Below are 27,440 nucleotides of genomic sequence, written 5' to 3' on the forward strand. Positions count from 1 at the left end.
CTATACAACTAAGTTTAGAATTTTAAATTATTATTCATTTCATCATATTAAATTATTCAAATTTATATCTACGCGTTTGAAGTCAATGTTGTCTTTAGCCAATCGGACGCTGTCCTCCCCCACACGTGACTAACCACAGATGCGAAATTCAAGAGGGCAAGCTTAGCGCTCCTGAAAATATCTTTGATCGTTGTTTTATTGGCTCTTTCCTGACGTATGAAGTCGTACGACGAATCACAAAGCATAACGCAATTTTCTGGGTCACCGATGAACGCACCGATTGGCCAGTCTCTCGTCAACGGGGAGTGTACACATCGCAGAGGTCAGCAGCATGGCGCTGTCCATGTTGAATAAATACTGTAGTTAGGGCTCAGAGTTTTGTAAATCACTATGAACCGGCACGAAATTTGAGATACATTGAATTATCTCACTGAATTATTATTGGTTGCTATAAAAAAATATTGTCGTTGTAGAACTATGCCCGGTTCAAATGTGTGGACTCGCAGCAGAGCGAGAATGAGACTCTTCCCAGAGATGTTTGCTCAATGCTCAGCAGAGGTACAATATTCATTCACTAATAATATAATATCAGACAGTGTGTATGTACTATCTAAAACATTATGTTAATTATGGAAATATGCTATATAAGTAATGTATGATGCCTTTATCATTGAAATGGTTTTGAATTATTAGGCAGCTTCCTATGGTAAATGTGTGGCTGCCACAACCACTGGCAAACAGGAGCTGACCAAAAACATGTGTGCTAAAGAATTTGAAGCATTAAAGAGCTGCTTTCAATCTGCTGTGAGTCTATCAGTCTATCCATCCAAATAAAAATAAAATGAGGTTTCCAATGCATTGTTTATTGCATTGTTTCCCATGCATTATTATTATTCATTGTGTAAAGTACTTATTTATTTGACTTAATCTTTCCTAACTAATTTTGTTTTGTTTGCAGATGAAAAAGGTGGCGAAGTGAAGAACTTCACAGTGTTTGGGATATTAATGGTTTACTAAAGGAAAATGTTCTGTCATAAATATAATGTACATCTTGAACAGCTTTTTTATTTCCTTCTCTCTGTAAATATATATAGTGTTTGAAATTCAAAATTGTCTTCCACAGAAAAGCATAATAAATGTTATTTCTAAGAAAATAAATTAAGTCATCAGTTTAAAGGTAATAGCACAAAATAACACAATAATATTTTGAATCGCAATCTGGATTGAATAGAAGTTTATACTACACATACAAACAGTACAAATGCTTAGGAGGTTTTTTTTGAGCACACAGTGAATAAAAATGAAGACAATACAATACACATAAACATTAGATCATTAGCTCATGAATCATTATATAGCTGTTTTCACATCTGAATATATCACCATGCAGATTAAAGAGCCAGTCTAATGCTAACCAGACATTTCATGTTTGGGGTCTTTGATGAGGGGGAGTCAGAATGAGTTATAAGTTATGAGGTGTCATATGATGGGTGGTCATTATCATGCATTTTCCACTGATTGCAGATCAGTATTGAGTCAGGCTTTAAATTTGGACTGGAAACCGAAGATGACAGTTTTAGGGGTTTTGTTTCCAATCAGACAAAAGTGAGGGGAAACATGAAAGACCAGCTGATTAATGTGTATCCATGGGGTGCATGTCACTGGCACCACAAAAGATTATGGGCTCTTATTCGTCCCGTATGGAACATAAAGCCGTGCCTCTGTTAAATACACCCTTCCTGCACCCTCATTAACCAGATGTTAATTGATAGAAGGGACTATAAAGGCAGCCACTAATGACTTGGGATCAACAAACAATTCAACCAGCCAATTAGAAGGGTGAACAGTTTTGGTATATAAATAAAAGTGTTGCTAGCAAAGCGTTGACTCAAATATCTATAGGAAAACACATGCTACAGGTTATGCTTTAGCTTAGTCATGATCAATGTTAGCGGCCTTCTTTCATATGGGATTCATTCACACATTTTCTAAACACTACAGGGTGTTCATTGAAAAAGAATGGTCTTGTGGAAATGGTTGTGTTTGGTCCAAATTGGCTAGAAAACCTTAAGGTTTAGAGGGGCTTTTGTCTTGCATTACTGACACTGAAAAATTCTGACGCAGACAGTCAGTCTCTGCCCACATTGGACATTAAATTAGTGCCTTGTGGTTCTGGTTGTCTGGAGGATCTATTGACAGAAATATACATAATCATGTCTTCAGAGGTGTATAAAGACCTTACATAATGAATCGTTATGTTTGTATTACCTTAGAATTAACTATTTCTATCTACATACACCGCCGGTCCCCTTCTATGGAATTCGCCATGTTGTGTCTACAGTAACCCTAAATGGACAAATTGCTCTACAGAGTGCGTTTTGTAAATACGTTTTCTCCCTTGGCAAAGAAGCGAAAACGTGGCGGCATCTTAGTTCTGTGTCAGCCTCCGTGGTGCTTCGGGAGGGGGGAGTGATCCGTCACCACTAGATGCTGCTAAATTTCATACACTGGACCTTTAAGAAACCCGTTTTAATTTTTTTAAATCTATGGCAGGATTATGTAAGTGTAACTGAATATCTAAAACAAACAAAAAAAAAACATTTCACCTAAGCATATTTGTCAACTAGCCATTCATCAATAAACATGAGACTGATTTGTAATGCAAGCAAGGGCTACAACACAATGAATATTTCACAACGAACTTTCATATAAATAACTTTATTAATTTAACCTAATTAAAATATCAAACTAAAACTGAGAAAAATAGGCATGTTTAGACAAAACAATTCTTTAAGATTTTGGTTATTCTCTGCAATCTGATCAAATACAGTTAAACTTGAGTTATACTTTTCAACAAATGCTTTTCAATAAACCCTATTACCGGCCAATAACCAGGCTGTGTTGTATGAACCGCTTATGACCTCATACCATATTTTTCCTTTTGAAATACTGAAAGATCCCCAAAAAAATCATGAAACTCTTGAATATTGAAAAGATATATTAGTTCAGAAAGAGAAAGACATATCCACACACAGTGTGGGTGTAACAGACCTCACATACTCATTACTGCAGCATTAAAAACCACAAGGCTCCTGAACCGAATTCAACATTCATAAGAAAAACATGGAATGCAGAACAGCATAGCCTTGTACACCGAAAAATAAGGATTCTTTATATGTTCAGCATTAAACAATGAATTTACAAAATGGGTCCAATTTTAAAACTTAAAGAGGCTTAAGAAATACTTTATATACACATATAAACAAAACACAAAAGTAAATTTACCCAGCTAACAACAAACACAGCTTGCATAAACAAGATGAAACATTAAGCATCAGGAATTCTTTGACGCTCAATCACAGCTGGTTGAACGACCGATTTCGAGGAAAAAGGGACAATTTCCTACTACTAGGGACTCATTTAGAAGCAAATATGCTTACACTCTTTCAGTACTGCATAAATTAGATTGTCTAATTTAAATATAATTTATACAATTTTTACAAAAGGGCTTCGGTTGAATAAGAAATATTATCCAACACAATGTAATATCAATATACAGAAAATAATATTACACATTTAATGACTCCTATCTCCAGAATATGAACATATTTTTTAATCGTAGTCTCTAAAGATTCTTAAATAAAGCAAAAGTACACTTCCAAGAGCGAGGAGCTTTTTTTTCACATCCTTAACATGCTGCTATATCAACCAGAAGGTAACATTTTCACCCCATGTTCATTGTACAGAATAGTTAAGTATCTGACCAAATTTGACATTTAAAGTACCAAACTACCAGAATAATATCTTTATTCTATTTCTTCTATTAATTTAACCTCTATTCTTAGGTTGACACCACAAACTGCAATAAACAAATCAGCCACTAGAGGTTGCGCTTGAGCTTTTTGTCTTAATTTGCAAAGGTCCAAAACACAATATGGTAAAATGCCCTGTGTGCCCATCAGGCCCATTTTTTTTTTTTTTTACTGTGATTTCGCTCAGTTTATTAAACCAGACATTCAGTTTATTGCACCAGACTCAGCAAAATCACACAATACAATAACAGAAGCCCACAAAGGCCTCTAAATTCATCTTTCCCTGCGGAACACTGGCGGATCAAAGCAAAACGCTCGCTGTCACCATGAGCCCAAATGAATAAAGGCATGTCGTAACTCAGATAAAGGCATCTAGTTTTAAAATAAAAGGCAAGGTATCAGATGTTCTCACAGTTAGTCCTACCTAACTGAATGTACATGTAAAGGTCCTAGAGATCAGACCAGGTACCCATAAAACTGTGCAGGACACATCTGCAAGATCTTCAATCTGGAATTCTAGTCTTCATTCTCCTGACTCTGAAATGTCTGTTTGAGTTGGCGCGTGTGCACCTGAACCCCAGCCATCAGCCGTCCCTCCAGGGCAGCATGTAAGTCTGACCCTCCCAAATCCAGCAGAGGGTTCACATCCCTGCGCCTCCTCCTGAGATCCATCCCTCCATCCTCTCTGCTCCTCTTCTCCACTTTAACCTTCTCTTCCGCCTGTGGGACTACGTTCTCCTTTAAGTCCCTGCCTCCGTTTTTCTTTAGCTCAGGTGGGTGTTCCTCTTTAGGGGCGTCGTTCTTCTCCGCTGCTTTTTTAGCATCAATGACCTGCTGTAGCTGGTCTAACTGTTCCTGATGCTCGAGTACCTGTTTCTCCTTTTCGGCCCGCTCCATGATCTCCTTTTCGGTCTTCTCCCTCTCTTGTTTGAGCCTCTCAGCTTCAAGCCTTTCCTTCTCCAGCCGTTCCTTTTCCTGCCGCACGCCTTCAAGCTCCTGCTCTCGTGCCAGCTGCTCCCGTCTCTCCCTGTCCTTGCGTTCTCTATCGACACGAGCCTGCACCTCCTTCTCGATCCTCCCCTGCTCCAGTCTTTCTTTCTCAATCCTCTCCTTTTCTGCTTCAAGCTGTACTAACTTCTGTTTCACTCTCTCCTCTTCTTCTGCTATAGCGTCAGGGTTGACTCTGGGTTGGTCTGGATCACGCTGGCGTAGCGGGACGCCTCGGGCACCAAGTTCCCGGTGGAAGTTTTTCGGTGGAAGCTCCTCCTGATCAGAAACTAAACCACCACCCTCTTGCACCGGCTCGATGCCGTTTTGGGAAAGGCCAACGACCAGATCCACTGCTGCAGCTGCAGCATCGTGCACCGGCTCTCCCTGGTCTTGCATTTGGTCTGGAGCAATGACAGCATCTTTGGGCTTTGCCACCTCCTCCAATACATCCGGCTGCTTCTGCACAATGTTCTCAACCTCACCCGCACCCTCCCCTTAACATAAGACACGGTATGTTTGATTACAGAAATGAATGCAAAAATGCACAAGTACATTTATGTAACAGTAAGAGTCCACACTTTTACCTGCTGCTGCTGCTGCTTTTGGTTCAACCTCCTCCTTTATCTGATGGACCTCCTTGTGCTCCTCAACCACAGCTGCGTCTTTCTCCTCCTGGCCCACGTGCCTTTTCTGCGGTTCTGCAGCCTTTGGTTCTTCTTCTCCCTCTTTGATTTGGTGGATCTCCTTGTGTTGTTCCTCTATCACAGCTAGGAGTTTCTCCTGCTGATCCAGAAGTCTCTTCTGCTGCTTTTGCTGCTCTTTAATAACCTGGAGCAGGACAGCATGGTCCAGCTGACCCTCTGTGGACCAGCAAATGAAGAAGGAAAAAGAGAGGGAACAATGAGACATACTGCAATACACTTATATACATGTACAATTGCAATATACTGCAATAAAAAAAAAAACTTTAAACAAAACATTTTAAACGTTTAAGAAAGTTTAAAAACCAATCATTATATTTTAAAATCCTGCCTATAAACAGTTTATTGTATCCAAACAAGCTACAACTGCTTACATGAAATAGTTACACTCAGTATTTTTCACATACTTTTTATGTCATGAACCAATACAAAGTGCATATAAAGTGGTCATGTGACTCGATATGCCTTCCTCCATGAGACGGCTCATTTGGCTACTGATTCGGCTGAATTTATCATCTTGTGTGTGCGTACATAATTTGACACATTTATTTAAAGCATTATTCATTTTTAAATACGCGTTACTAAGTGCACCTTTAAAACTTCTTTACAGGCATGTTAGGGATTACATTACACATTCATCCATTTTAATAGTAGCATGCCAGAATCACGTTTGACTTTCATTTGAAATCATAACAGAAGCTCTAGTGCACTTCACACACATCTTTAAACTAAACAAATGGTGGACGCTACATGACGTGTCACACAGTATTGGTTATACACAGCTATGAACTACGGTTAAAGTGTGAGAGAAAACAACTGTTCTAAATGAGACGACAGAGGACGACGGTGAGAACAGCAGAAGTAAGACAGACCATCTCATACCTGCTACAATCTTTTTAATCACTGCAAGGAGGCAGGAGTCCACGGCACAGAAGGACGGAGGGAGATAAGAAATCAAGAGAAAAAGAGCGTAAGACAGAGAAAGAGTGCAAAGTGCCTTAATGAAAAACCAAGCCAAAAGAAAGCAGCAGAGATTTAAGATTCTGCGTGTCTCTGCAGTATATCTGAGGAGGGCAGAGCAACGTGACATTCGCCAGCCCGTTCGCTGAGGAAATACAACTATCAATGACATCACTGAGGAAAGAAAAAGAAGGGTAAGAAAAAGTTTAGCAAAAGTCAGGGAAATAACTTTGTGCTAAGGCAAGTCAGTCATAAAAAAGTCAACAGGGTTCAAAATTAGAGCTCGGCACATGAGAATGAAAATGTCTCAACTTTATTAGCTTAAAGGGACAGTTCACCCTAAAAAACAAATGAAAATTCTGTCTGAAAGATATTTTGAAGAATGTAGGAAAGCAAACAGTTCTAGGGCACTTTTAGACAACCATTTTCATTGTTCCTACTATGGTAGACATTCTTCCAAATATCTTTCGCTGTTCATCAGAACAAAGAAATTTATACCGATTTGGAACAACTTGAGGGAGAGTAAATGATGACAGAATTGTCAACTGTCCCTTTAACTTTCATTTTCCAATAAAAATATATTGTAAGTCATATTGTAAGAACTAAAGTCTGGCCATCATCTGATGTAAAGTGACATGAGCTATTTAAGTCAAACTGCAAAAAAAAAAACACACTTAAAGTGAAATGTTTGGACCTGAGGGTCTATACTTAAATACCTGAAATTAGTTTTGTAGACAAAAATATAAATGTCCAAATATAAACTTTTCATTACAATTCAAGCACATAATAGATGGGAACTCCTTCAATATCGTTTCAAAAAGTATCTCAAGGTAAAAACCCAAGAAGCTGCTTGAACTTTTCTGCAAGTTCTAGGCAAAAGGTGACTACACTGAAGATGATCAAATATAACAAGCTTTATTCTTTTGTCTAGATTTTTTTAGTCCCAACATAATTTTCAGTTTCCTTTGTGCTATTCCATAGTTTTGATGAGCGTACTATTATCTTAAAATGTGGAAAAATAAAGTGTTTTGAACCTTTTGACCAGAGTCATGTTTATAGGAATTTAACTCCACCTCATGAAAGAGCTTCTGGACAATCTTCAACTACTCACCTTCCATCTTATCTCCATCTCCATCCTTCGCTCCTCCATCTTTTCCATCTGGAACCTTCTCATCTTTGTGCTCTTGCACAGGAACTTGCTCTTTCGCTGCAGGAACCAAAGCCAGAAGATTTGCACAGTCAGTGAATGAATAAGAACATTGCAACATGATGAAGCTTCTCATAAAATATAAAAACAAACCAAAAGGTCTGTCCACCAGCTGTTTACAAAGCTACATTTTTTTTTAAGTATCGAGAAAGACTTACGTTTCTCAGGTTGGGGTTCAGGTTCTTCTGGTTTTTTCTCTGCGGGAGCTTCGTTCTCTCTCTGTTCTTTAACAACAGGCAGGTTCTCTGCTTCTTTACGGACCACCACCACCGGGTCGACATTTTTTTGATCCTCTGGTTTCTCGGGCTTGTCCAAAACCTCATTGCCTGCATGCTGGTCCTCATCAACTACCTTCTTCGCAACTTCTTGTTTCTGTGGCTCCTCCTCTTTAATAGATTCTTGCTCCGCCTCTTGCGCTTGTCCTGCCCCCTGTTCAGCAAGAAGCTCATCCTCTGTTCCAGCAAGCTGTTTCTTTTCCTCTCCCTCAATAACAGGTTGTTTCTTCTCTTCGTTCAGCTCCTCTTGGTTTTTGATCGCATCTACCTGAACTCTGTCGTGTGGGATGGGCGGCTCGTGACGGTGGGCTTCTCCATCTGGGACAGCAACTCCTGTAAAAGTGGAACATGTGTCACTTCTCAAATTGTCATACATGACAGAACTTTCGGGATTGCACAATTGATGCGCTACCTGCTCCAGGACGGTCCAGTTGAACCTCTTCCTCTATCTTCGGCTCATCTTCTTTCACAGGAACTTCAATTTGAGGGGGCTCTGCTGGTACCTTCTCTTTCGGTTCTTCAACCTCTATTGGGGGCTTGGGCAGGCCTGGCTTCTCCACCGGATCAGGTTCAAGCTTCTTTTCTCCTACTGAAAGACACAAAAATCCCAATGTTCAGAATAATGTTTGGCTTTCAATGAGCTCCTGAACATCGAGTGCAACTGCCAAATACAACATTCATTTTAAACAGGGTCACGGCATTCTTATGGATAAGACACAGTATGTCACACAAAGACCAGTAGGGGGCGGTAGAGTATGCAAAACCACAGCAGAATCAGAGATTTCCAACAGAGGTACAGGATGGAAGCTCTGCGCTTTCCATATAACCTTGCCATTCGTCCTGTGCAAAACAGCCTTTGAATATTTACAACGTCCACACGTTTCTTTAACCCAAGCCTGTACCGGACTTGTAATAGATAATCTACTGTGAGACAGCATATATACATATCCAGAAATACGTTAAATGTTGAAAATGAGAAACAATAGCAGCCTTGACAAATGTTATCTATGAGAAAGAGGGAGGGGTAGAGAGTACTCGCAAACAGGAGCCTTTAATCTTTTACAGGCCAAGGACCCTTTGGTGGACAAAGAGATGGAGCAGCACCTGTTACATATTGTATAAAATGAGTGTTGCTTTTCTAGCCCCCTAACAGTAATGGGCAGACCCCCTGCAGTACACCCGCAGGCCCCCCAGGGGTCACAGGCCTTCCAGTTAAAGACCCCTTCATAGCACCGGGTCTAAAATGTGTTTATTTTAACCAATTATTTTAACCTTTTGACATGACTAACATTTCTATGGTTCAATTTCAAACAACGCAAAATCTCCCCCCTTACAAAACTTGCTGAAGTTCCCCTGGGGTTCCTCACACCCCTGGTTGGAAACCATTGGACTATTTAATTGGGAAATTAGGTCATTTTTTTAAACCTCACGTCATTCAAAACACCAAATAAGATGTTTTGAGAAATGTCTCGATGACTTGTGTCCACAATAGAAGGCAAAGGGGTCCAACGTTTCTGAAAACATCTTGTTTTCGGCAGAAGAAAGTCATACAGATTTGGAATGACATAAGGGTGAGTAAATGAAAGAATTTTCTTTTTTGGGTGAACTATCCCTTAAAACACATGTTTCTGTGTATTTTTTATTTATATTCTCAACAAGAAAAGTTCTGCTCTCAAGTACAGTACAGAAGCACTGTGGCTAACTACTCCACTATTCTAAAAAAGCAAAGCGCACGCGTCTTCACACAGCTGCAAACAAACACCTCGACATGCCCGCGGGCCCTAGTTCCTCTCGATCTCTTGTTGAGCCCCGTTTTCACACAGCTGCCCACACCCGCACGTCGTAAACAGGAAACAGGTGTGGAAGCGGGTGTCCGCCTGGTGATAAATGCCAGTGTCAGCCGACAAGAGGGAGCGAGAGGGGAGAGGAAGGAGGAGCGGTAGAACAGAAAACGAGAGGTAATGGTGGATGAAGTTGTTGGGATGTCTCTCCCTACGCTTTTAAATGATCCTCCGTCCTTTTTATATCGGTCTGTAGCAGACACGCATTTCCTCTGCCCTCTTCTAGATTTGGACGCCCTCCCATTTTCTTGTCCTGACCGGAGCCGTAACAAGAAAGCGCCACCGGCCGCCTCATCATCGCTCTGGGACGCAGAGCGCTCAGGTTTGAAGGGCACCATTCGGGTCAGCGATTCAAAGTGGAGAGGCCCACTACAGGAGCTAATCATTTGTGCTCTCTTACTGTCCTTTTTTCTACTCTCGCCCTCTCTTTCTCATTTTAACTTTTACTTTCTGAGTTTTGTCTTTTTCAACTGATGACTCGCTTGACATAAATAGGAAGCAGTAGGTATACCAGGCAGCTCAGGAGGGACAAGGATGGAAAGTTGTTCCTCTTTGGGTGGGCTAACCAGAGGGCCTTTCAATTTCTGCGGCTCATTGGAGGAAATGGAGAGTGTGGTGAAGGTGCTGATGAGGAGGATGCCAAGGCCGACCCACAGAACCAGCTGAAACAGAGAGAGGAAAAACAGGCTTTAGTAAAGTAAATTAGTGTACAGGGTTATCTAAATAAACAAATTCCAATGATGTCATGCTCATTAGATCTATTTAAACGAGTTACTTTTAATAAATCACAAATAAATATATAAACAATATCTGCATTACAAATTTAAATTTCTTTTAAACATGTAAACATGATTTTAGTGGTGTAACTTGTATTCACAGAAAACAATCCTCCATATTTGTCATTGACCCTAAAACAGTTTAAATTCCAATAGACTGCAGATTTAATTTTAGCGCTCGAAAATTCAATACGCAAAGCTGGCGGGGTCTCGCTGGCATTCGCTCTACAATGATGACCCTACCGTCATTAACGTGCCCAAAACGCTGATGAAATCTATTATAGCAGGCCCCTCCCGGTTTCCCTCGCTCTGATCTGTGGGTATTCTTTGTGCAGTGACGGACCTGGAAGCGTCCGGCTGCCTGGCACGAGACGTGGCAGAGTGGCACTACAGGCTCATGCCAACGCAAACATCTGCTGCGCTCATTATGACAAAAATCTCTTTTGGACTGGACCATGCCCCAATATTAGGAACAAACACCCCATTGGGCAGACTTCAGTGTTTGGGAAGTGACCCTGGGCATTCCCGGTGACTAAGTCTTGTGGGAACCAAAGTGTGGCATGGGGACGACTGGCACAAGTTCATCTAAGCCAGCGCTGTGGTTACACATCACACAAGGCCTCGATTGCTTAGGGCATGGCTTTGCTGAGGTCACGGGTTTGATTCACAGGGAATAATGCAGACTGATAAAAAGTATACCTTGAATGCACAGCGGGTTGCTTTAGATGAAGGGCGTCTGCCAAATGCATAGAAGTAAACCGACTCTAGTGTCAAAAGAGACAGGGTAGGAGATGGAGGGGGGTGGAGCCCCGAGGCACAGCACACACGTTGTGAGAACGACTCCACACAGCAAGTCAATGCACACGCAGGATATCAAAATTAATGACAAAATCTATTATAAAGAGGAGAGCAGATGGCTTTCTCTCTCTTACATCTCAATGCATTCTTATAATTTTGCCATTTAAGACCATTGTAAGATCACATATCACAATACATTTAACGCCGTCTTTTTGAATTCTGCTCTTGTTTGCATTCAATAAGCTACATTTGTCAAAAAAGAGGCGATCGACTTTTACTGGGTAAAAAATAGACTGTTTATGTCTACTATTATGTGAAGTCATAATGTTTTGTTATTCCATTAAAAAGCATCTGGACATAAAAGCGACCTCAATCCTTCACGTAACCATCACTGTCATAACTCATTGGGTGTTTATATCACATACACTAAACCGAGTAAAATCGGAGACATGTGTCACCTGTGCAGTCCAGGCGTTCTTCATGATCTTCTTGTAGATGAGAGCTGGACAGATGAAGCAGATCAGACTGCCCATGGTGGCTCCGGTCAGACCCAAGATGGTTTCCACTATGGCACACACAAACACACGTTTCAGCTTTTGTGAACATTGACACTTTCGGAACGATCTGAATGATGATGTGGCATTTTGCTAGTATTTTAGCATGTTGCTACATTGCAAGGTGCTAATGGATTTAATTACCTTTACGTTCACCCAAAAATGTTTTCTTTTACGCATTTAATCACCCTCTTGTCATTTCAAACCTGTATGACTTTTCTTTCTTTTGCAGAACACAAAAGAAGATATTTTGACAAATGTTATTAACTGGCACCCATTGACTTGCATTGGTTTTGTGTCCATACAATAGAAGTGAGTGGGGAGCAGCACTGTTCGGTTACCAACATTCTTCGGCAGAAGAAAGTCATACAGGTTTGAAATGACAAGAGGGTGAGTAAATGATGACATAATTTTCATTTCTGGGTAAACTATCACTAAATACAACACCAAGTGAAAACACAAAGCATCCCAGCCTGCACTACATTCAGACCCAACACGAGGCGTCTATTTATCCCGGAAAGAACAGCGCAAGCAATCTCCACCATCCTCTCATATCCTCAATCCATCCTCCATCCGTCTTTCTCCACAGACCCCTCCATCACACGCTCCACCCTCATCCGTCTATCTGGCAGCGATCGTACCATCCTCTCTCAACACTGCCATTGTGCAGCGAAGGCTGGGCACTGGGCCCAGGGGGTGTTTTTCATCCTGAGAGCAGCCATATTGTTTTACTCAAATTTATGCCCACGGTGTCTACTTCCCTATGGTTGGATTTGTGGCCGTGAGGAAACCGGCAGCCAGCGAAGCCGTCATGGAGGCCGGAGACTAACCTCCCTCCATTCAATCGTCTCCGCCAGTCTCACCTTCCCCTCTCTATTAGTTTAATTGGGCCCGCTGAGCCAAGCGGAGCCGGCGCCAACGACAGCCGATCTCTATGAAGAATGAATAAAACATGGCCCACCCCGGCATTACCTAAAAACATACATCTTTATCATCCTGTTCGGCTGAGAATGAATGGATGGTACCGCGAAGAAGGATGGGGGTGATGGAGAGACTGATGGGAGATATTTTAATGGGTATGAAGTGGGATGTGACATGACATCACAGCAGTTTAAGTCTTTCAAACCTAAATTGTGAACTCAGAGGGATAAATGTAATACTGGGTTTTCTTGTTTCATGTTTCACACTATTTACTATATGGGTTAAAGGAACAGTTCATCCCCCCAAAAAATTCTGTCTTCATTTTCTTTGTTCTGATACAGAGAAAGTTATTTTGAAGAATGCTTGTAACCAAACAGTTCTTGGCCACCATTGACTACCATAGTAGGAAAAAATGCTTTATTAATTTCTTTGTTATTTTGAAAACAAAAAAGGTATTTTGAAGAATGTAGGAAAGCAAACAACTCTGAGGCACTTTTGAATACCACTGTCATTTTTCCTACTATGGTAGTCAATGGTGGCCAAGAACTGTTTGTTACAAGCATTCTTCCAAATATCGTCATAGGGTGAGTATGACCGAATTTTTATTTTAGGGTGAACTGTCCCTTTAACAATTAGACATGTTCACTATGCTAACAGTGATGACTAATCATGAATTTTGTCTTACCATTAGGAATGAGGATACCGCCCAGCATGGTGCCAAAGACGATGCAGAGAGTGATGCTCTTGAACCGGAGGGGTGGCATGTAGCCTCCTGCGGCAAAGGTGCCATCTTTCTGCTGAGAAGTCAAGACAGAGACACGGTTAACAACAGTGTTCGCAAACCTTTTGGATTTGACGACCTGCTACAAAATTCCAGAACACACACAGGCCGCTGTTGTGGTTAAACAAGTGAAATGCATGCAGGGATATTAGGTTTGGCATGCAAGGTTCATAAACCCCCCTCAGTCCTGTTGTCAAAATGCCAGATTTTACGACAGCGTAAAACTCTTCCACCGTCTGCATATCCAGCCGCGTCTGTTCGGCACGATTTGAGCTGATTCAGCGCTGCACCGGCATGGAGACTGGAGCCAAAATCTTGCCTTTTTTATGAAGGAGATCTAGACCCCTTCGCATCAATCCAACCCCTTTTATTTTCTCCTGAACCTTGGTGGGTTTTATCACTGCAGAACGGCCGCTCGGATGCGGTCAGCGGAGGCCCGATCACTGGTGTCTGCGTGGCGACTGGATCTCAGGGGATGGTCTGACGAAGGCCAGACTCTGGGGTCTGACATCAGTTTTGTGTAAATCTGTTAGATTCAATAAGGTCTTTATGGAGTCTATAAAATTTAGCCGAATAGTTTTCCAGCTGGTTCAGTTCATGGACATCAGGAAGGTCGAGACATCAGAGTTTGACAATACCCAGCTGTCAATTCTGAATTAGAATTTCAGTTAAAGGGTTCATATTGTGGGCGGAGTCTGCGTGATTAAAGTGGGAAGTTGTGGTTGAAGTGATCGAAGTAATAGAAAATTCTATCATCATTTACTCACCCTCACGTCATTCCAAACCTTTAAGACTTTCTTTCTTCTGCAGAACACAAAATAAGTTTTTTTTCAGAATGTTGGTAACCAAACAACATTGGCCACATTGACATCCACTGTATGTACACATAACCACCAAGATATTTCTCAAAATATCTTCTTTTGTGTTGCACAGAAGAAAGAGTCATATGGGGCAGTTTCCCGGACAGGGTTTAAGACTAGTCCTAGACTTAAATAAATGGTAGAGCTGTCTAAACTAAAAACATATGTTAAAATACATCAGTCCCATTGTTTTGTTTTAAAATGCACACAAGTCATGTTTTTTTGTAAGACATGTTTGTAAAAACCACTTAAATGTCCTAATTTAACTAAAGCCTAGTCCTGGTTTAATCTAATCCTTGTCTGGGAAACCACCCCATAAAGTTTTGAACAACATAAGTGGTGAATTAATGACAGAATGTTTTTTTAGACTCACTAAAGCAAAGTGCTGCACACTATTACAATTACAAAATCACAGCCAATCTGTAGAAAATGTATGTTCAAAATCTGGACAAGACTTTTGACCAATGGGATTTAACACAAGATGAAAACGAAACCAATAAAATGCTCCATAGCACTGCTACTGATGTCATGTCTGGTTAGGACGGTGCAAAACTACTTACAATGTCAAAGAAAAGAGCGTTACCTGCTGCTCGAATAGCATGGTGTTGATGGCCTGCCTGCAGGGCAAAATCATCATGGGAAAGCCCACGGCCACGGACATCATGAAGCCCACACGGATCATCTCCGTCACCAGGTTGGATGGGAAGTTCATCAGCACATTTCCAGCTATGATATCTGTGAAGCTCACATAACCAAAGAAGCCCACCTGGAAGAGTACAGTAAAGAGTACAGTTCAGTTTTTGAGTGATCTTCCAAATCAGGTACAGGTTTTCATGAATGTTTATAAAATGACATGCATAATGTATGGCGAAACTTCGTTTAAATCAATATGACCTTATTGATTAATATTTTTTATCCCTGCACACATGGCCTTGGTTACCTCAGAAAAAGTTATAAGGTTATAATGAAGAATTATAAAAACTCTTTCATTTAGAATCTCAGGCACAGATAAATGATGCACAATAAGACCAGACACATCTATTAAAGGTCCAGTGTATGAATTTTAGCGTCATCTAGTGGTGAGGTTGCGAATTGCAACAAAGGCTCCCTTTCAAAGCCCTATGGTGGCTGACACAGAACTAAGATGTCGTCACGTATTCGCTTCTTTGCTGAAACGTATTAATGAAACACACAATATATTACAAAAAGTAAGATTTGATTGTTTGTATGCAAGCCAGAGCTGAAGCTTTGCTATTGATTTTCCCACTTTAGTTCAAGGTACAAAGTTAAAGGAGTAGTTCACCTCAAAATAAGACCCCATTGACTTTCCATAGTCATTTTTATTCCTACTATGGAAAGTCAAAGGAGGCTTATTTTGAGGTGACTACTCATTTAACTCTGCACCACACGTTGCCTGAAACATTCCTGTAAACGCATAATTTCATAAGGAGGCCACTTCGAAGTGATTGGCACTAATCCTTCTTATGGAATTATAAAGAATCATCCCAATAGAAATCCATGTCTCTTTCCTTGTCTCTCTGATGACCTCACAACCCCTTCTGACGGCGCAATGATATTGTTTTTAAAAACAGAGAACGTCAACAGTTTTTCAAAGGTTTTAAAGCCTATCGGCCCCCCGAAGGCCCACTCTACAGAGAAACAAAGCAGAGCCTTCCTTCTCCAACCTTTTTAGCCTTGATCTATCCACAGAGGAAAAGCTTCCCTTCAGTAGCAACACCAAGCAGAAGTCCTTGAGCCCGCCACAAAACCCTCTCTATTCTACTCTACAAACCCTCCCCTGAATCAATTCGGCTTTTGTTTGGGGAGAAAAAAGCGAAAGACTATGAAATATAAAAGTGGAATACAAAGAATGCTGAAAAAATCCAGAGCAATATTATCTCTCAAGGTAACGTTTATACTGGAGCTTTGAGAGAGAGAAGAAAAGGGAGCAGGAACATTCTGGTGCCGTCTTAAAGCACGTTCCATACAAAGTGGCCCTGAAAATATTTATGAAGGAATAAAAAAGACGTGGCATTTGATGTCGATGGAGCGTTACATTTGGGAAAAGTACTCTCTGTACCGACGAGCTCCGAAGACGAATCGCGAGGACATTCATGCAACCCCAGGAGCCAATGAGGACAAATGCATGCAGCAGATGATGCATAAAATGTGCCATTACAATTATTTTTATGTTTAGTGGCTAAAAAGGACAAAATTAATAAAACTGGTATTAAATAACAGTTTTTAAATAATGTAATCTGAAACATACTGTACATGTAATCATATACAGTTTCCCAGCAGTGTTTAAGCAGCATTTTACTGTAATTTAGTGGCATCTAGCGGTGAGGTTGAGAATTGCAACCAACGGCTCACTTCACCCCTCCCTTTCAAAGCCAGTGTTTCCCCTGCATTTTCGGTTACTTAAGCGTAACAGAAAAAGTATCCATTTATTTACCTGTTCTTGGTGTCTGCAGGTCTTTATATGCGACGTGTCTTTGGCGGGAGAAGCAGCGCTCACGGAGCGGAAAGGGTTAAAATGAAGCGCGTTTGGTGCTAAATAAAGATATTAGAGGATATAGCGGCAAAATATAATCAACATAAATGTCCCTGAGTGCGCGTGATGTGTACAACTCAGTTATGCAGACTCGCGCCGCTGCTCAATTTAAAATACAGAAATAGTCTGATTTTTTTGATCAATGGTTCATTGTGTCTTGCGGTCCGGATGGAACGAATGATAAGCTGGGTGAAAACCTGTCATCCGGTGGTAACTGGACTGTTGCTTGTCAGGGGCAGGGCATGCGTATTTTCACCACCCTGGGAGCATTTAAAAACGCAATTTTTTTATCTGCTTTTCAGGTGGTTGACGCGACATTTTTTCCCACACTCTCTGTCCGCTGGTCAAAGTGTGCTTTGTATGTGTATGTGCGCGCACGTGTCTGTCTGTGTGTGTGCGCGCACGCGCTTCGGGTCGGAACTCGATACAGAGAGCAGAGGAGAATTGTAAAGGCGCGACCACGTAGAAACAGAAATGAGATGCCGCCATGTAAATAAGATTAATAACATAATGCTAGTACGAGAACAAGGTATAGACACATTATATAGGAAAGGTAACCTTAAATGACTTCTCTTGTGATCTAACGCTGCATAAAAAATTTAATTAACTTGACCTTCAAGGGGGGCAGGAGGTGCCGTTGGAGAGGCAGGGTGCACCCTAAGGTAATAGTAGGGGAAACACTGAAAGCACTACAGTGGCTGACACAGGATTAAGATGTTGCCACGTTTTCACTTCTTTGCAGAAGGAAATAACATATTTTTGAGTCGGACTCTGTAGAGCAGTTTGTCCATTTAGGGCTACTGTAGAAACAACATGGCGAATTCCATGCAAGGGGACCCACGGTGTATGTAGATAGAAATAGCTCATTCTAAGGTAATAAAAACATAATGCTTCATTATGTAAGGTCTTTATACACCTCTGAAGACATAGCTATGTATATTATATTGCATTTCTGTCAGCAGAAAATAAATTACACATTGGACCTTTAAGCGACTATAAAGGTGTAACTTACTGTAATGTAGAAGGTGGTGACCACATTGAGGGAGGAGGTGAATATTGTACTCATCCTCTTCACTGAGGGCTCATCCAGGCTGTCATAAGTGGGTAACACTTGCCTATGGAAGAGAGAACTTTTTATACACATCAGGCCCAAGATGATCATTCTGGATTCAATACAAGAGAAGCTAACCATAAAAAATAATTGTAAACCTCATTTTGTAAAAGCAATCGCATTTAAACCACTGTTTAAATCCTTTAGTGTAAAATCTGAATTTTAATAATAATTATTCATAATTATTCATAATTATTCAACGCGAAACATGTTATGGTGAAGTTGTCCAAATGACGGCTTACATGTACTATACCCAGAAGATTCCTTAAAAACTTCACAATACAAAAGAGAATATGCTTATAACAGCACAATTTGAGCATGGCTAGATTTATTATAACGCTACAACAAAATAAAACAAATATAATACGTGAAATCCCATAAATGCTGATTTACGATTTAACTCAAACTGACCTGTCAAGTATAATCATTATTTAGCATAAAAACATGTTGAACCGTGAGCTTGGGCACCAGAGAGACATAAACATGCAAGAGCAAAGGAAGCAGGAATTTAATATAGAGAGACCATCACTCATTTCAGACAAACATCAGACAAAATGGAGGAAGAGTGGGAAGCAGGGAGAGCTGAACTGGATGAAACCAACACTGATAAAGGGCTCAGTATCATCCCGAAACAAAAAACCGCCACAAAAGGAGCAGAAAGAAAATCTATGTCTGTCATCAGGACAACCAATAAAACCAGACGCCAGCAAAACATTAAATGGGGAATTTACAGCCGCTATATATTAGCGACAAGTGCTAGTCAGACTTTAGCATGTTATAAAATTTCTTGGCAGTATCGGCTTTTGTTCAGGGCTGTCTTGCTCTCGCCCACTCACAGCTCTCGTAGACGCACTTGAAGCCCATTCCTGCTTTTATTGGGATATACAGTACCGCATTCTGGGCTGTTTAGCCAAATGCCTGATCTTACACCAAAGACCAGCCTGTCTCGTAGCTGGAACCCACTCGCAATAAAAACCAGAGCAGAGAGAAGTAGACTTGTACATTTCAAGTTTATTTATTTTCTCATTCTCATTACGATGTTTTTAAGGCGGCACTGTATGGATATTCCTCTAACATGCCGGGTAAAAGTTTGTTCTAAACCCCCAAACATTAAACTTCAGAAAACGATTAAACTCGAAACAGTTCATGTATGCTTTAAGCGAATGGTTAAAATGTAAAATTCTCCTAATTTATGACCCGTTCGCAACAAGAATAATCACCATATATATAGTTACTATACGATAACTAGTGTCCACATATTTTAAACAAGCAAGCTTTTTACATTTAAATGGATTTTATTTGTCTGTCAAAGTTTTATCTTTCACCAGCTGGAAAAAAATCTCTAAAAGTGTCCCAACAATATCGTCCCTCAGTTTTTCTTAAAGTTGTGATGTGTATTCTGCTAAACTCTTAAATTAAATACAGAGCGATTTTAAGCGTTATCCCAATAGTTACCACCCTTGATGTGAATGTTTCTTTACACACAAGCTTTTTTATAGATTATTAAATCTAATACATTAAAACATTTCTGTTGATTGAAATTGGCCTAAATATTATTTGATTTGATTATTTGTTAGAATTAAAATGATCCCCTGTTAAAATAAAGAACATTTTAGAGTGCAGACCTTTTTTTTGGACTATTGAGACGGGTCTTTGCACCTAATGAGCTGGGAGTGCGCAGCGAGTGTGTTGATTAAAATTAAAATGAGAAATGTTGCCTTTGCAATAAAAATGTGTTGACTACAATTATGCCAAAGTTATAAGCTAAAAATACATAAAAACAAAATGAAACCTGAAATAAAAATTAAATCAATGTTATACAACAATAAACAAATAATCAAATGACAAAAGAACATGATAAATTTGCTAAAATGTCAACTAAAATTAACATGAATTCAAATGATTAAATATAAAAATATATATATTGACTAAAAAATCTATAAAACTACAATAAAACTGAAACTACAGTAACTCCCAATGACAGAATGTTAACCTTGCGTTCACACAGGGCATGTGTCATGTTCTGTTCATACTAAATTCTTATTGGTCTTTGATGCATCTATTTGGAAAATAAATTATAACTGCTGTTTCTTGCATCCATTTAACTATACTGGCAGCTTTACAGAACACGGAGGATGTGTGTTAATTCTTGTATGGAGCCAACAAAAATGCACACTGGCACTGACTAGCTATCATCAAAAAGCCCAAGATGCTGTGATTGAGCATTTCATTTACATTGATGAATTTGGCAGAGGTACAATAAGCTTAAAGTGCATTAAACCTTTACCTTTGATCAGTTCTTGCATTCCATGGGAATCAAACCCATGAGCTTGGCGTTGCATGTGGCATCTCTACAAGTTGAGCTACAGGAAATTCAAGCAAAGAACTTTAACACTATACCCCTTTGCTGCCTTGAATGCACTAGTTTTTCCTTCAGGAAATGCAAATCTAGTTTTATTCTTCCTGTCCTCTGTTCAGGTTCTATTCTTTGAAGTCCTTGAAAATGCTTTTTGACAGTCAATCAAGCCTATAAAACACATCTGAATTGAAAGAGACAGTGAGAGAGAGAGAGCAAAAGAGAGACAGAAATAAAAGGGGATACATAGAAGATAATGAGCTTTGGCTGAGTGGCTCCGCTAACCGCTAACTTTTACAGCCACGATACGAAGGCGTAATAGATTTCAGATATACGACTATAGAATTATATAGCGATAGAATTTAGTGTGCAAAACTTCTCATAAGATGCAGAGAAAAGCCATCAATAAAGAAATTACAGTAAGTGCGACTGAGAGAGCATTAAGCGTGATGCTTTCCATTGCACTTATTCCACACCTCGATGAAGTGTTGACACAGTAATTACTTTGTAATACTGCTAAAATGATCCGGTCATAACACCTAATGCTGTGAATCTGAGATTTGATGCCGTGTAAGCTGACATGACAATTTTACGACAGGAATAACACCATTATGCTGTTTACACATTACACGGCATTTACACATTTAGTAGGAGTCACATAAGATGCCAGAATGCTGCCGTTTAGCTTAGCCACAACAGCCTCTGGGTCACTTTACAGTAAAAAAAAAAATCTGTAAAGAGTGGACCAACTTGCCTGGAATTGGAAAATTGGAAACGTACTTCATTAATAAATGTTAACAGATGGGTAAAAATGTGGCCGATGACAGGAACCATTCGAGGTTGGATCGGAAGTTTTGTGTCTCGACGGACGCGAGTGTCGTTGTGATGCTGGTCAAAAGCCACAGCCAAATATCACTCATCACCCATCAGAAAAAGAGACAGAGTGTGTGAATGTGTGTGTTGGGGTCACATTCAACCTCAAAAGCCAAATTACATCATCCACACCAGAATCCAAAACTGACACCCTGACACCTCCTCCACCCCAACACCCTCACACACTTGCGCTGGCATCCCCAGACTCAAACGCCCCTTTTTATTCACCTCCAAACACACACACACAGCATTATACTAACAGAGCTCAAGGCAAAATAAAAACTAAGCGGAAGACGGAGAGATGGAGTACACAACACTCCTCGTTATGTGGAGTTAACCTGACCAGGTAAACACAACGTTTAAATACCCCATTGTCTACTTAGTACATTCAAGCTAGCAAAAAAGAGAAAAAGATTGAATTGGGTCAACATGCAAAAAAAGAAGGCGGGTTCTTATCAAAGTGGACAAACGTGGAAGGCTCTCACCTCTAACAATGTTAACTATGAGTTTATGACACTCCTGCCACCATAAAAGCTGAACTTATCTCAGTTTCAACATGAAGTGCAAACAACCGAAGACTGTGTCAATGCACAGCGGTTCGATTTAACAGGGGAAGATCAGATTGCGGTGGGCCTTTTATGGAAGAACTATGATAAGCTGTAAAAACGTGTAATTTAATGTTTATGAATTGCATCATTACTTAGGGCCCTGTCTAAATAAAGGAATAAATGAACCGTATGCTGCCTCGGACGTACTGCCAACTGACAAAAGACAACTAATTAAAGGGAAAGTTTACGCAAAAATAAATATTTTTTTGAGAAATGTCTCTGTGGTTTTGTTTTGCAGAATATTCTTTTTTGTTCTGCAGAATAAAGAAAGTCATACAGGTTTGAAATAACACGAGGGTCAGTAAATGATTAAGTAATTTTTACCTTTGGGTGAAAAGAGCATTTTAGACATGTTTAGATTTGGGGGACATGGGGGGAAAACTATAGAAAATTCTGGCATTTACTCACCCTTATGTCTTAAAGAATCAAGAATCATATGACACATTTGGAAAGAAGTTGAGCAAACGACAATTTGTATTTTTGGGACAACTGTTCCTTTAAGAGACCAGTTTCAGAAGGCAAGAAGTTATACATTGCACACATATTAGTGGCACACTGCAACTGCTCACAGACGTAATTTTGTGTTTGTGTGTGCGTGTAGATTCTTTTTGTATCAATATATACAACACTCTGCGCTTTTAAATATTCTGTTTATATCTTGTGTATTCTATGTATATTTTGTACATTATTATAATTTATTGTTTTACACTTGTTGTAATTGTTATGTCTGGCTGCTCATGCAAAATAATTTCCCCACAGGGGATTAATAAAGGTAATGGACACAGAACAGAAATATTTAAGTAACCCAAAGAGCCAAGATCAGAGATCCGCTTTGAAAGAAGCAAAACACAATTTGGCATCATGTCCTCATCCACCTCTCATGTCTAAACATTTATGCAAAAGCCAAAATAACATTTATATATAAACATGCTATCTATCTATCTATCTATCTATCTATCTATCTATCTATCTATCTATCTATCTATCTATCTATCTATCTATCTATCTATCTATCTATCTATCTATCTATCTATCTATCTATCTATCTATCTATCTATCTATCTATCTATCTATCTATCTATCTATCTCATCATAAGATGGAGAATACAGGTACAAAAGAAGTGGCTCCACAAAACTTCAGACCATATTCATTCAGAAATACTAACTGCTACCCCTCCAGAATTCCAATTTTAAGAAATCTTGTAGCTGTCCTGCATGCTATCCTTTTGCACCACGAAAATGGATCCCTACATCAAAAGCCTAACTGGCCTAATAAAGGCAAAAAAGGGAGAGACGGTGCAGGATTTGGGAGTACTTACGACTGACAGGCAAAGGCCATGCCACAGATAGGGATGCAGCGAAAGACGCCGTCCCAGCGAACGTAAATGACCCTGTTCAGCCACTGGCCAGTGAGGAGGCCATGTTTGAAGGAGGACAGCACAATCTGTGGTGGAGGGGAGAGCAGGAAGGTTACAGAGTTTCCCATAAAGACGAGGAATGAGAGAAAGGGGGACTGGGAATGCAGGGGCGATGCACTGATAAAACCCACACGGCGTTGTCAGCCCTGTAGTTTGTTTGTTTTGAATTTAAAGCGTCTTAATTTCCAGCGCTCTAGGCCTAGCTTCTAGATCTCTCGAAGAGTTTAATTCCTGCAGGTGCGTGTCAGGGGACACTAGGCATTACCAAACAAGGCAACTCCTGATGACACACAACACGTTAGCATTCTGCCACCTATGCAGTACACTCACACTCACATGCACACATACCCTGAACCAGATGGCACCGACAAACAGAGGATTGGATTGGATGAAGGTGGATAGAGGAGGAAGGGGATTCTGGGTAATGTAGTTGAATCCATGGCATTCGTACGGCCCGTTCTCCAGGGTGGATTACTTACGGGTGGCAGCAGAAGGTGGTGGCGATTATTGGAAGACACTGTATGACGCCCTTGAAGCGCCACAGGTGTACCTGCTCCATCCAGGAGCCACTGATAATTCCGTAACGCAGAGAAGACAACACTATCTATTGGCCGGCGAGTCAGAGCGTCAGATGGTGGCATCAGGGGTGGGGGCGGGGCAGCGGTTCAGATGGGGCAAAGGGAAGATACATTAAGATTAGAGGGTTAAATGCTAAGCTAAAGAAACGGATGGGAAAAAATGCAGAAGAGCCACCTGAAGAAAACTATACAGGTGAATACAACACAATGCAGCAGACGTTTAAACAATGACACGATTATTAATGTCTAACTGTTAAAAGCTGTAATAGTGTTCACGTTCACATACATTGTAATACAAATGTCTTAACTCCCTGGTGAAAAAGCCTCTATTCTATTCTACCATAGTAAAAAAAAGAATAATAAAAAAATAACCCTCTCTCTCTTTCTCTAAACAGGCATTGTTCTGGCTTTTGTTGAAACTAGTAACTTGGTATTAGCACCTCTTGTATTATTGCTCCTGTATGACATATCGCTTTATTGCTCCCTGAACTATCCATAAGTCGCTTTGGATAAAAGCGTCTGCTAAATGACTAAATGTAAATGTACCATAGTAGGAAAAAATATTGTATCATTTTTTTGTTCGGTTGAACACAAAATTAGATATTTTAGAGAATTTATGAAAGCAAACAGTTCAGGGGCACCTTTGATGACCATTTAGAATTTTTCCACTATGGTAGTCAACGTTGTCCCAGAAATGTCAGTTGCTAACATTTTTCCAAATACCTTTCTTGATGTTCATCAGAACATAGAGGTTGGGATATACAGGTTGGGAACAACTTGGGATTCATGGCAGAATTTAAATTTTTGGGTGGAGTATCCCTTTAAGACTCAGCTATAATATGTCTCTGTTACTTCCTCATATAAATACAGTAAGAATATAAACAGTGATGTAATCTATGCATGGAAGGGGAACGGCTCACCGTGAACATGAAGAGCGTGTAGAAGATGAGAGCCATGGCTGAGAAGGACTGGATGGATGACATCATGTTCCTCTGGAGGCTGAGGGGGAGAACGATGAACAGCGACACCGCGATCAGCAGCACAACGCGAAAGGTAAAGGTGACCTGAGGGGGGCGGAAGGGAAAACAATTTTAAGCAAATTTTAGCCAAGGTATAAAATTAAGTGTCAATTAAGAATTAAAAGTATTTTGTCTCGTGTATGTTGGCAACAGGTAAAGATATTTCTTACCTGTAGTCCAAGCAACTGGGCAAAAAAGTTGGATCCCAGATCTGCAATGACGACATAGAAAGCAATACATGTCCCAAGCATCAGGCCAATCATGCTTAAGAGAAAAAAAAGAGCGAGAGAGAGAATGAGAGAAAATAAGATTGCCATGTTGAAAATACTACTTTGATTATCAACTCATAGAAAGGTATGTAAATCTCACCTTAATTCCACAAGTGCCTTGCCTGGTTTTCCATAAGCATGAAATGCTGGAAGACAACAAACAGGTTGATTAACGGATCTACACTGAAATTCTAACGAAACACAATCTGGCAACCAGTGGTGTGTCTACTGCTTCTGATCACTCTCACCCAGTCCAGCGTAAGTCCTGCGTTTTGTATTACTAGCCGAATGGACCAGGAACATGCAGGACTTGTGGGTCATCCACGAACAAAAGAACAATAATAAGGTGCCCAACACAATTCCACACTGCAAATAGAATTAAAAAAAGAGCTAAACAAGTACACATGAACTGCATTAACATTACAGGTCTGCACATATATAGTATTTAACATTTAAAACCAAAGTCACATAATTATACTAACTTTTCTGAAAGAAAAAAGTGTGAACATACTAAAACTCGGACTTTTCAACGATTGTTAACCAGGAAGGTTGTGTGTAAACAACTCTGAGTGGATCTGGTAGACCTAAATATCCTATCAGCACAACTCTGCACAGTTTCTCATGACCTCCTTGAACTCGATGTTTACCTGTTTGAAGCAGAACGGCATCGTCAAGACACTAACACCCACGATGCTGTTCACGACGTTCATGATCAGACCCCAGTTTGATTCAGGCGTCATTTTGCCTTTTGCCAGATCAAATGTCTAATGTATAAGAGAGGTGTATGTGGTGTTTGTGCACTGGTGTAATGTTGAAGTGAGATAAGGGGGTTTGATGCAGCTGTCCTTCACCTGGTAGCAATCATGTGATGTGGCACTCTGCTGAGAGGGAGAAAATAAAAACATCCTAATTAAAACTTTTTAACATTTGGTTGTTAGTGTTATGCTTTATGAAAGCAGAATAATTAGAAACATCTAAAAAACAAAACCACACACAACATAATTAATTATTAATCAATCAACACACAATGTACAACAAAATCAATTCCCACTGAATTAAATGTATTTAATAATTTGAGGTATGACTTAGATCTTATGTAAATTTCTTCCTAATTATTCATATTTCTTGTACATATTATCACCCCACATCTGCATGTGTAAACAGATATATTCACTAAACATACCTATTCTGTACAATTCTCTCTTTAAACCCCTTTTCTCTTTGATTTTATATTAATATATTAATACTATAATAAACATATATAGTATTATTTATATATATATCATATTTATTATTTAAATCATTGCATTTTGCTGTTGTATTTGGTTTATGAAGGGAGAAGCATATGTACAAATAAACGTGTATCAGCACAGGAGTAAACTATAGAGTAACCATACAATCTCTATAAACTCTATACTCAATACATGAGTACACCATACAGTAATTATACAATCTCTATTAACTTTATATCCAGTACGCCATACAGTAACTATACAATCTCCCTCACTACTTAAAACCTCTACATACTCTATGAGCCAAGAAACATCGTTTGAAACAAATTGCACACATTTAGCAAATGTTGGTCTATGGAAACGTTGAACAAACTTTACATAAACATAAAACAAACAGAAATGAGAAATATATATATAAAAATTTTGTGTACATATAAAAAGTTTGTGTACATAACTTACCACGTCCTCACTTTTCCTAACAGTCATTCATTTCTAACTCACCATCGTCTCATTACTGTTTTCAAGCGATTATAAATATGCTCCGGGTGATATGTATTACGTCTATGCAAAGTTCCAAGGAAATATTTAAAATATTTACAACCAATTTTAGCGAAATATGGCAAATTTGCTTGCTCCCCAAAAGTGAAACCAGGAAGTAAGTACAACGCTTCCAGTGTGGCGCTGTCAAAGTGATCTAGTGCCACATGCTTCCCCTAGTGGACAGGAGGAGAATTACACACTCCCTCCGCTGTGCCAGAGCTGCTGAAGTTCATTTACCTTTGATAAACATACCTGAAATTTTACGTTGACGGTTTGTTCGTTTTGTTTTCAAAGTAACTAACACCTGCAATATGTTTTGAGTCTCCCAATGCTTTCCTTTCATGATTTATGCATGCACAGATCCTATCAATAGCTCTGCCTGTCAACAGTCTCTACGGAGACGAAA

At 39.8% G+C, this 27,440-nt stretch overlaps 2 protein-coding genes across 6 annotated transcripts; one reads left to right on the top strand and one right to left on the bottom strand.

Moving 5' to 3' along the window:
* The first annotated feature begins 287 nt into the window (after nt 1-287).
* ndufaf8 (NADH:ubiquinone oxidoreductase complex assembly factor 8) lies at nt 288-4,009 on the top strand. Its single transcript, XM_057358184.1, has 4 exons — nt 288-322; nt 474-558; nt 694-804; nt 959-4,009. Exons 2-4 carry the CDS (start codon nt 478-480, stop codon nt 977-979), a joined length of 213 nt encoding a protein of 70 aa, XP_057214167.1. The 5' UTR covers nt 288-322; nt 474-477; the 3' UTR covers nt 980-4,009.
* Nucleotides 2,732-27,169, bottom strand: slc38a10 (solute carrier family 38 member 10). Of its 5 annotated transcripts, none has more exons than XM_057358178.1 (18): nt 26,954-27,169; nt 25,910-26,143; nt 25,511-25,628; nt 25,363-25,408; nt 25,164-25,257; nt 24,895-25,038; nt 23,298-23,422; nt 18,043-18,145; nt 15,060-15,242; nt 13,521-13,632; nt 11,819-11,925; nt 10,298-10,448; nt 8,358-8,534; nt 7,829-8,278; nt 7,575-7,670; nt 6,386-6,406; nt 5,387-5,662; nt 2,732-5,296 (listed from the first exon to the last, which is right to left on the bottom strand). In XM_057358178.1, the coding sequence occupies exons 2-18, from the start codon at nt 26,000-26,002 to the stop codon at nt 4,329-4,331; spliced, it is 3,264 nt and encodes a 1,087-aa protein (XP_057214161.1). In that variant the 5' UTR covers nt 26,003-26,143; nt 26,954-27,169; the 3' UTR covers nt 2,732-4,328. The 5 variants fall into 5 exon arrangements, with proteins under 5 accessions (XP_057214161.1, XP_057214163.1, XP_057214162.1 ...); XM_057358180.1 differs by lacking the exon at nt 23,298-23,422 and adding an exon at nt 23,876-24,000 and having other exon boundaries at nt 2,733-5,296; nt 25,910-26,140; XM_057358179.1 differs by lacking the exon at nt 23,298-23,422 and adding an exon at nt 23,876-24,000 and having other exon boundaries at nt 2,733-5,296.
* Nucleotides 27,170-27,440: the final 271 nt, after the last annotated feature.

This window comes from Triplophysa rosa, linkage group LG18, assembly GCF_024868665.1.
Source record: "Triplophysa rosa linkage group LG18, Trosa_1v2, whole genome shotgun sequence".
Lineage (NCBI taxonomy): Eukaryota > Metazoa > Chordata > Actinopteri > Cypriniformes > Nemacheilidae > Triplophysa > Triplophysa rosa.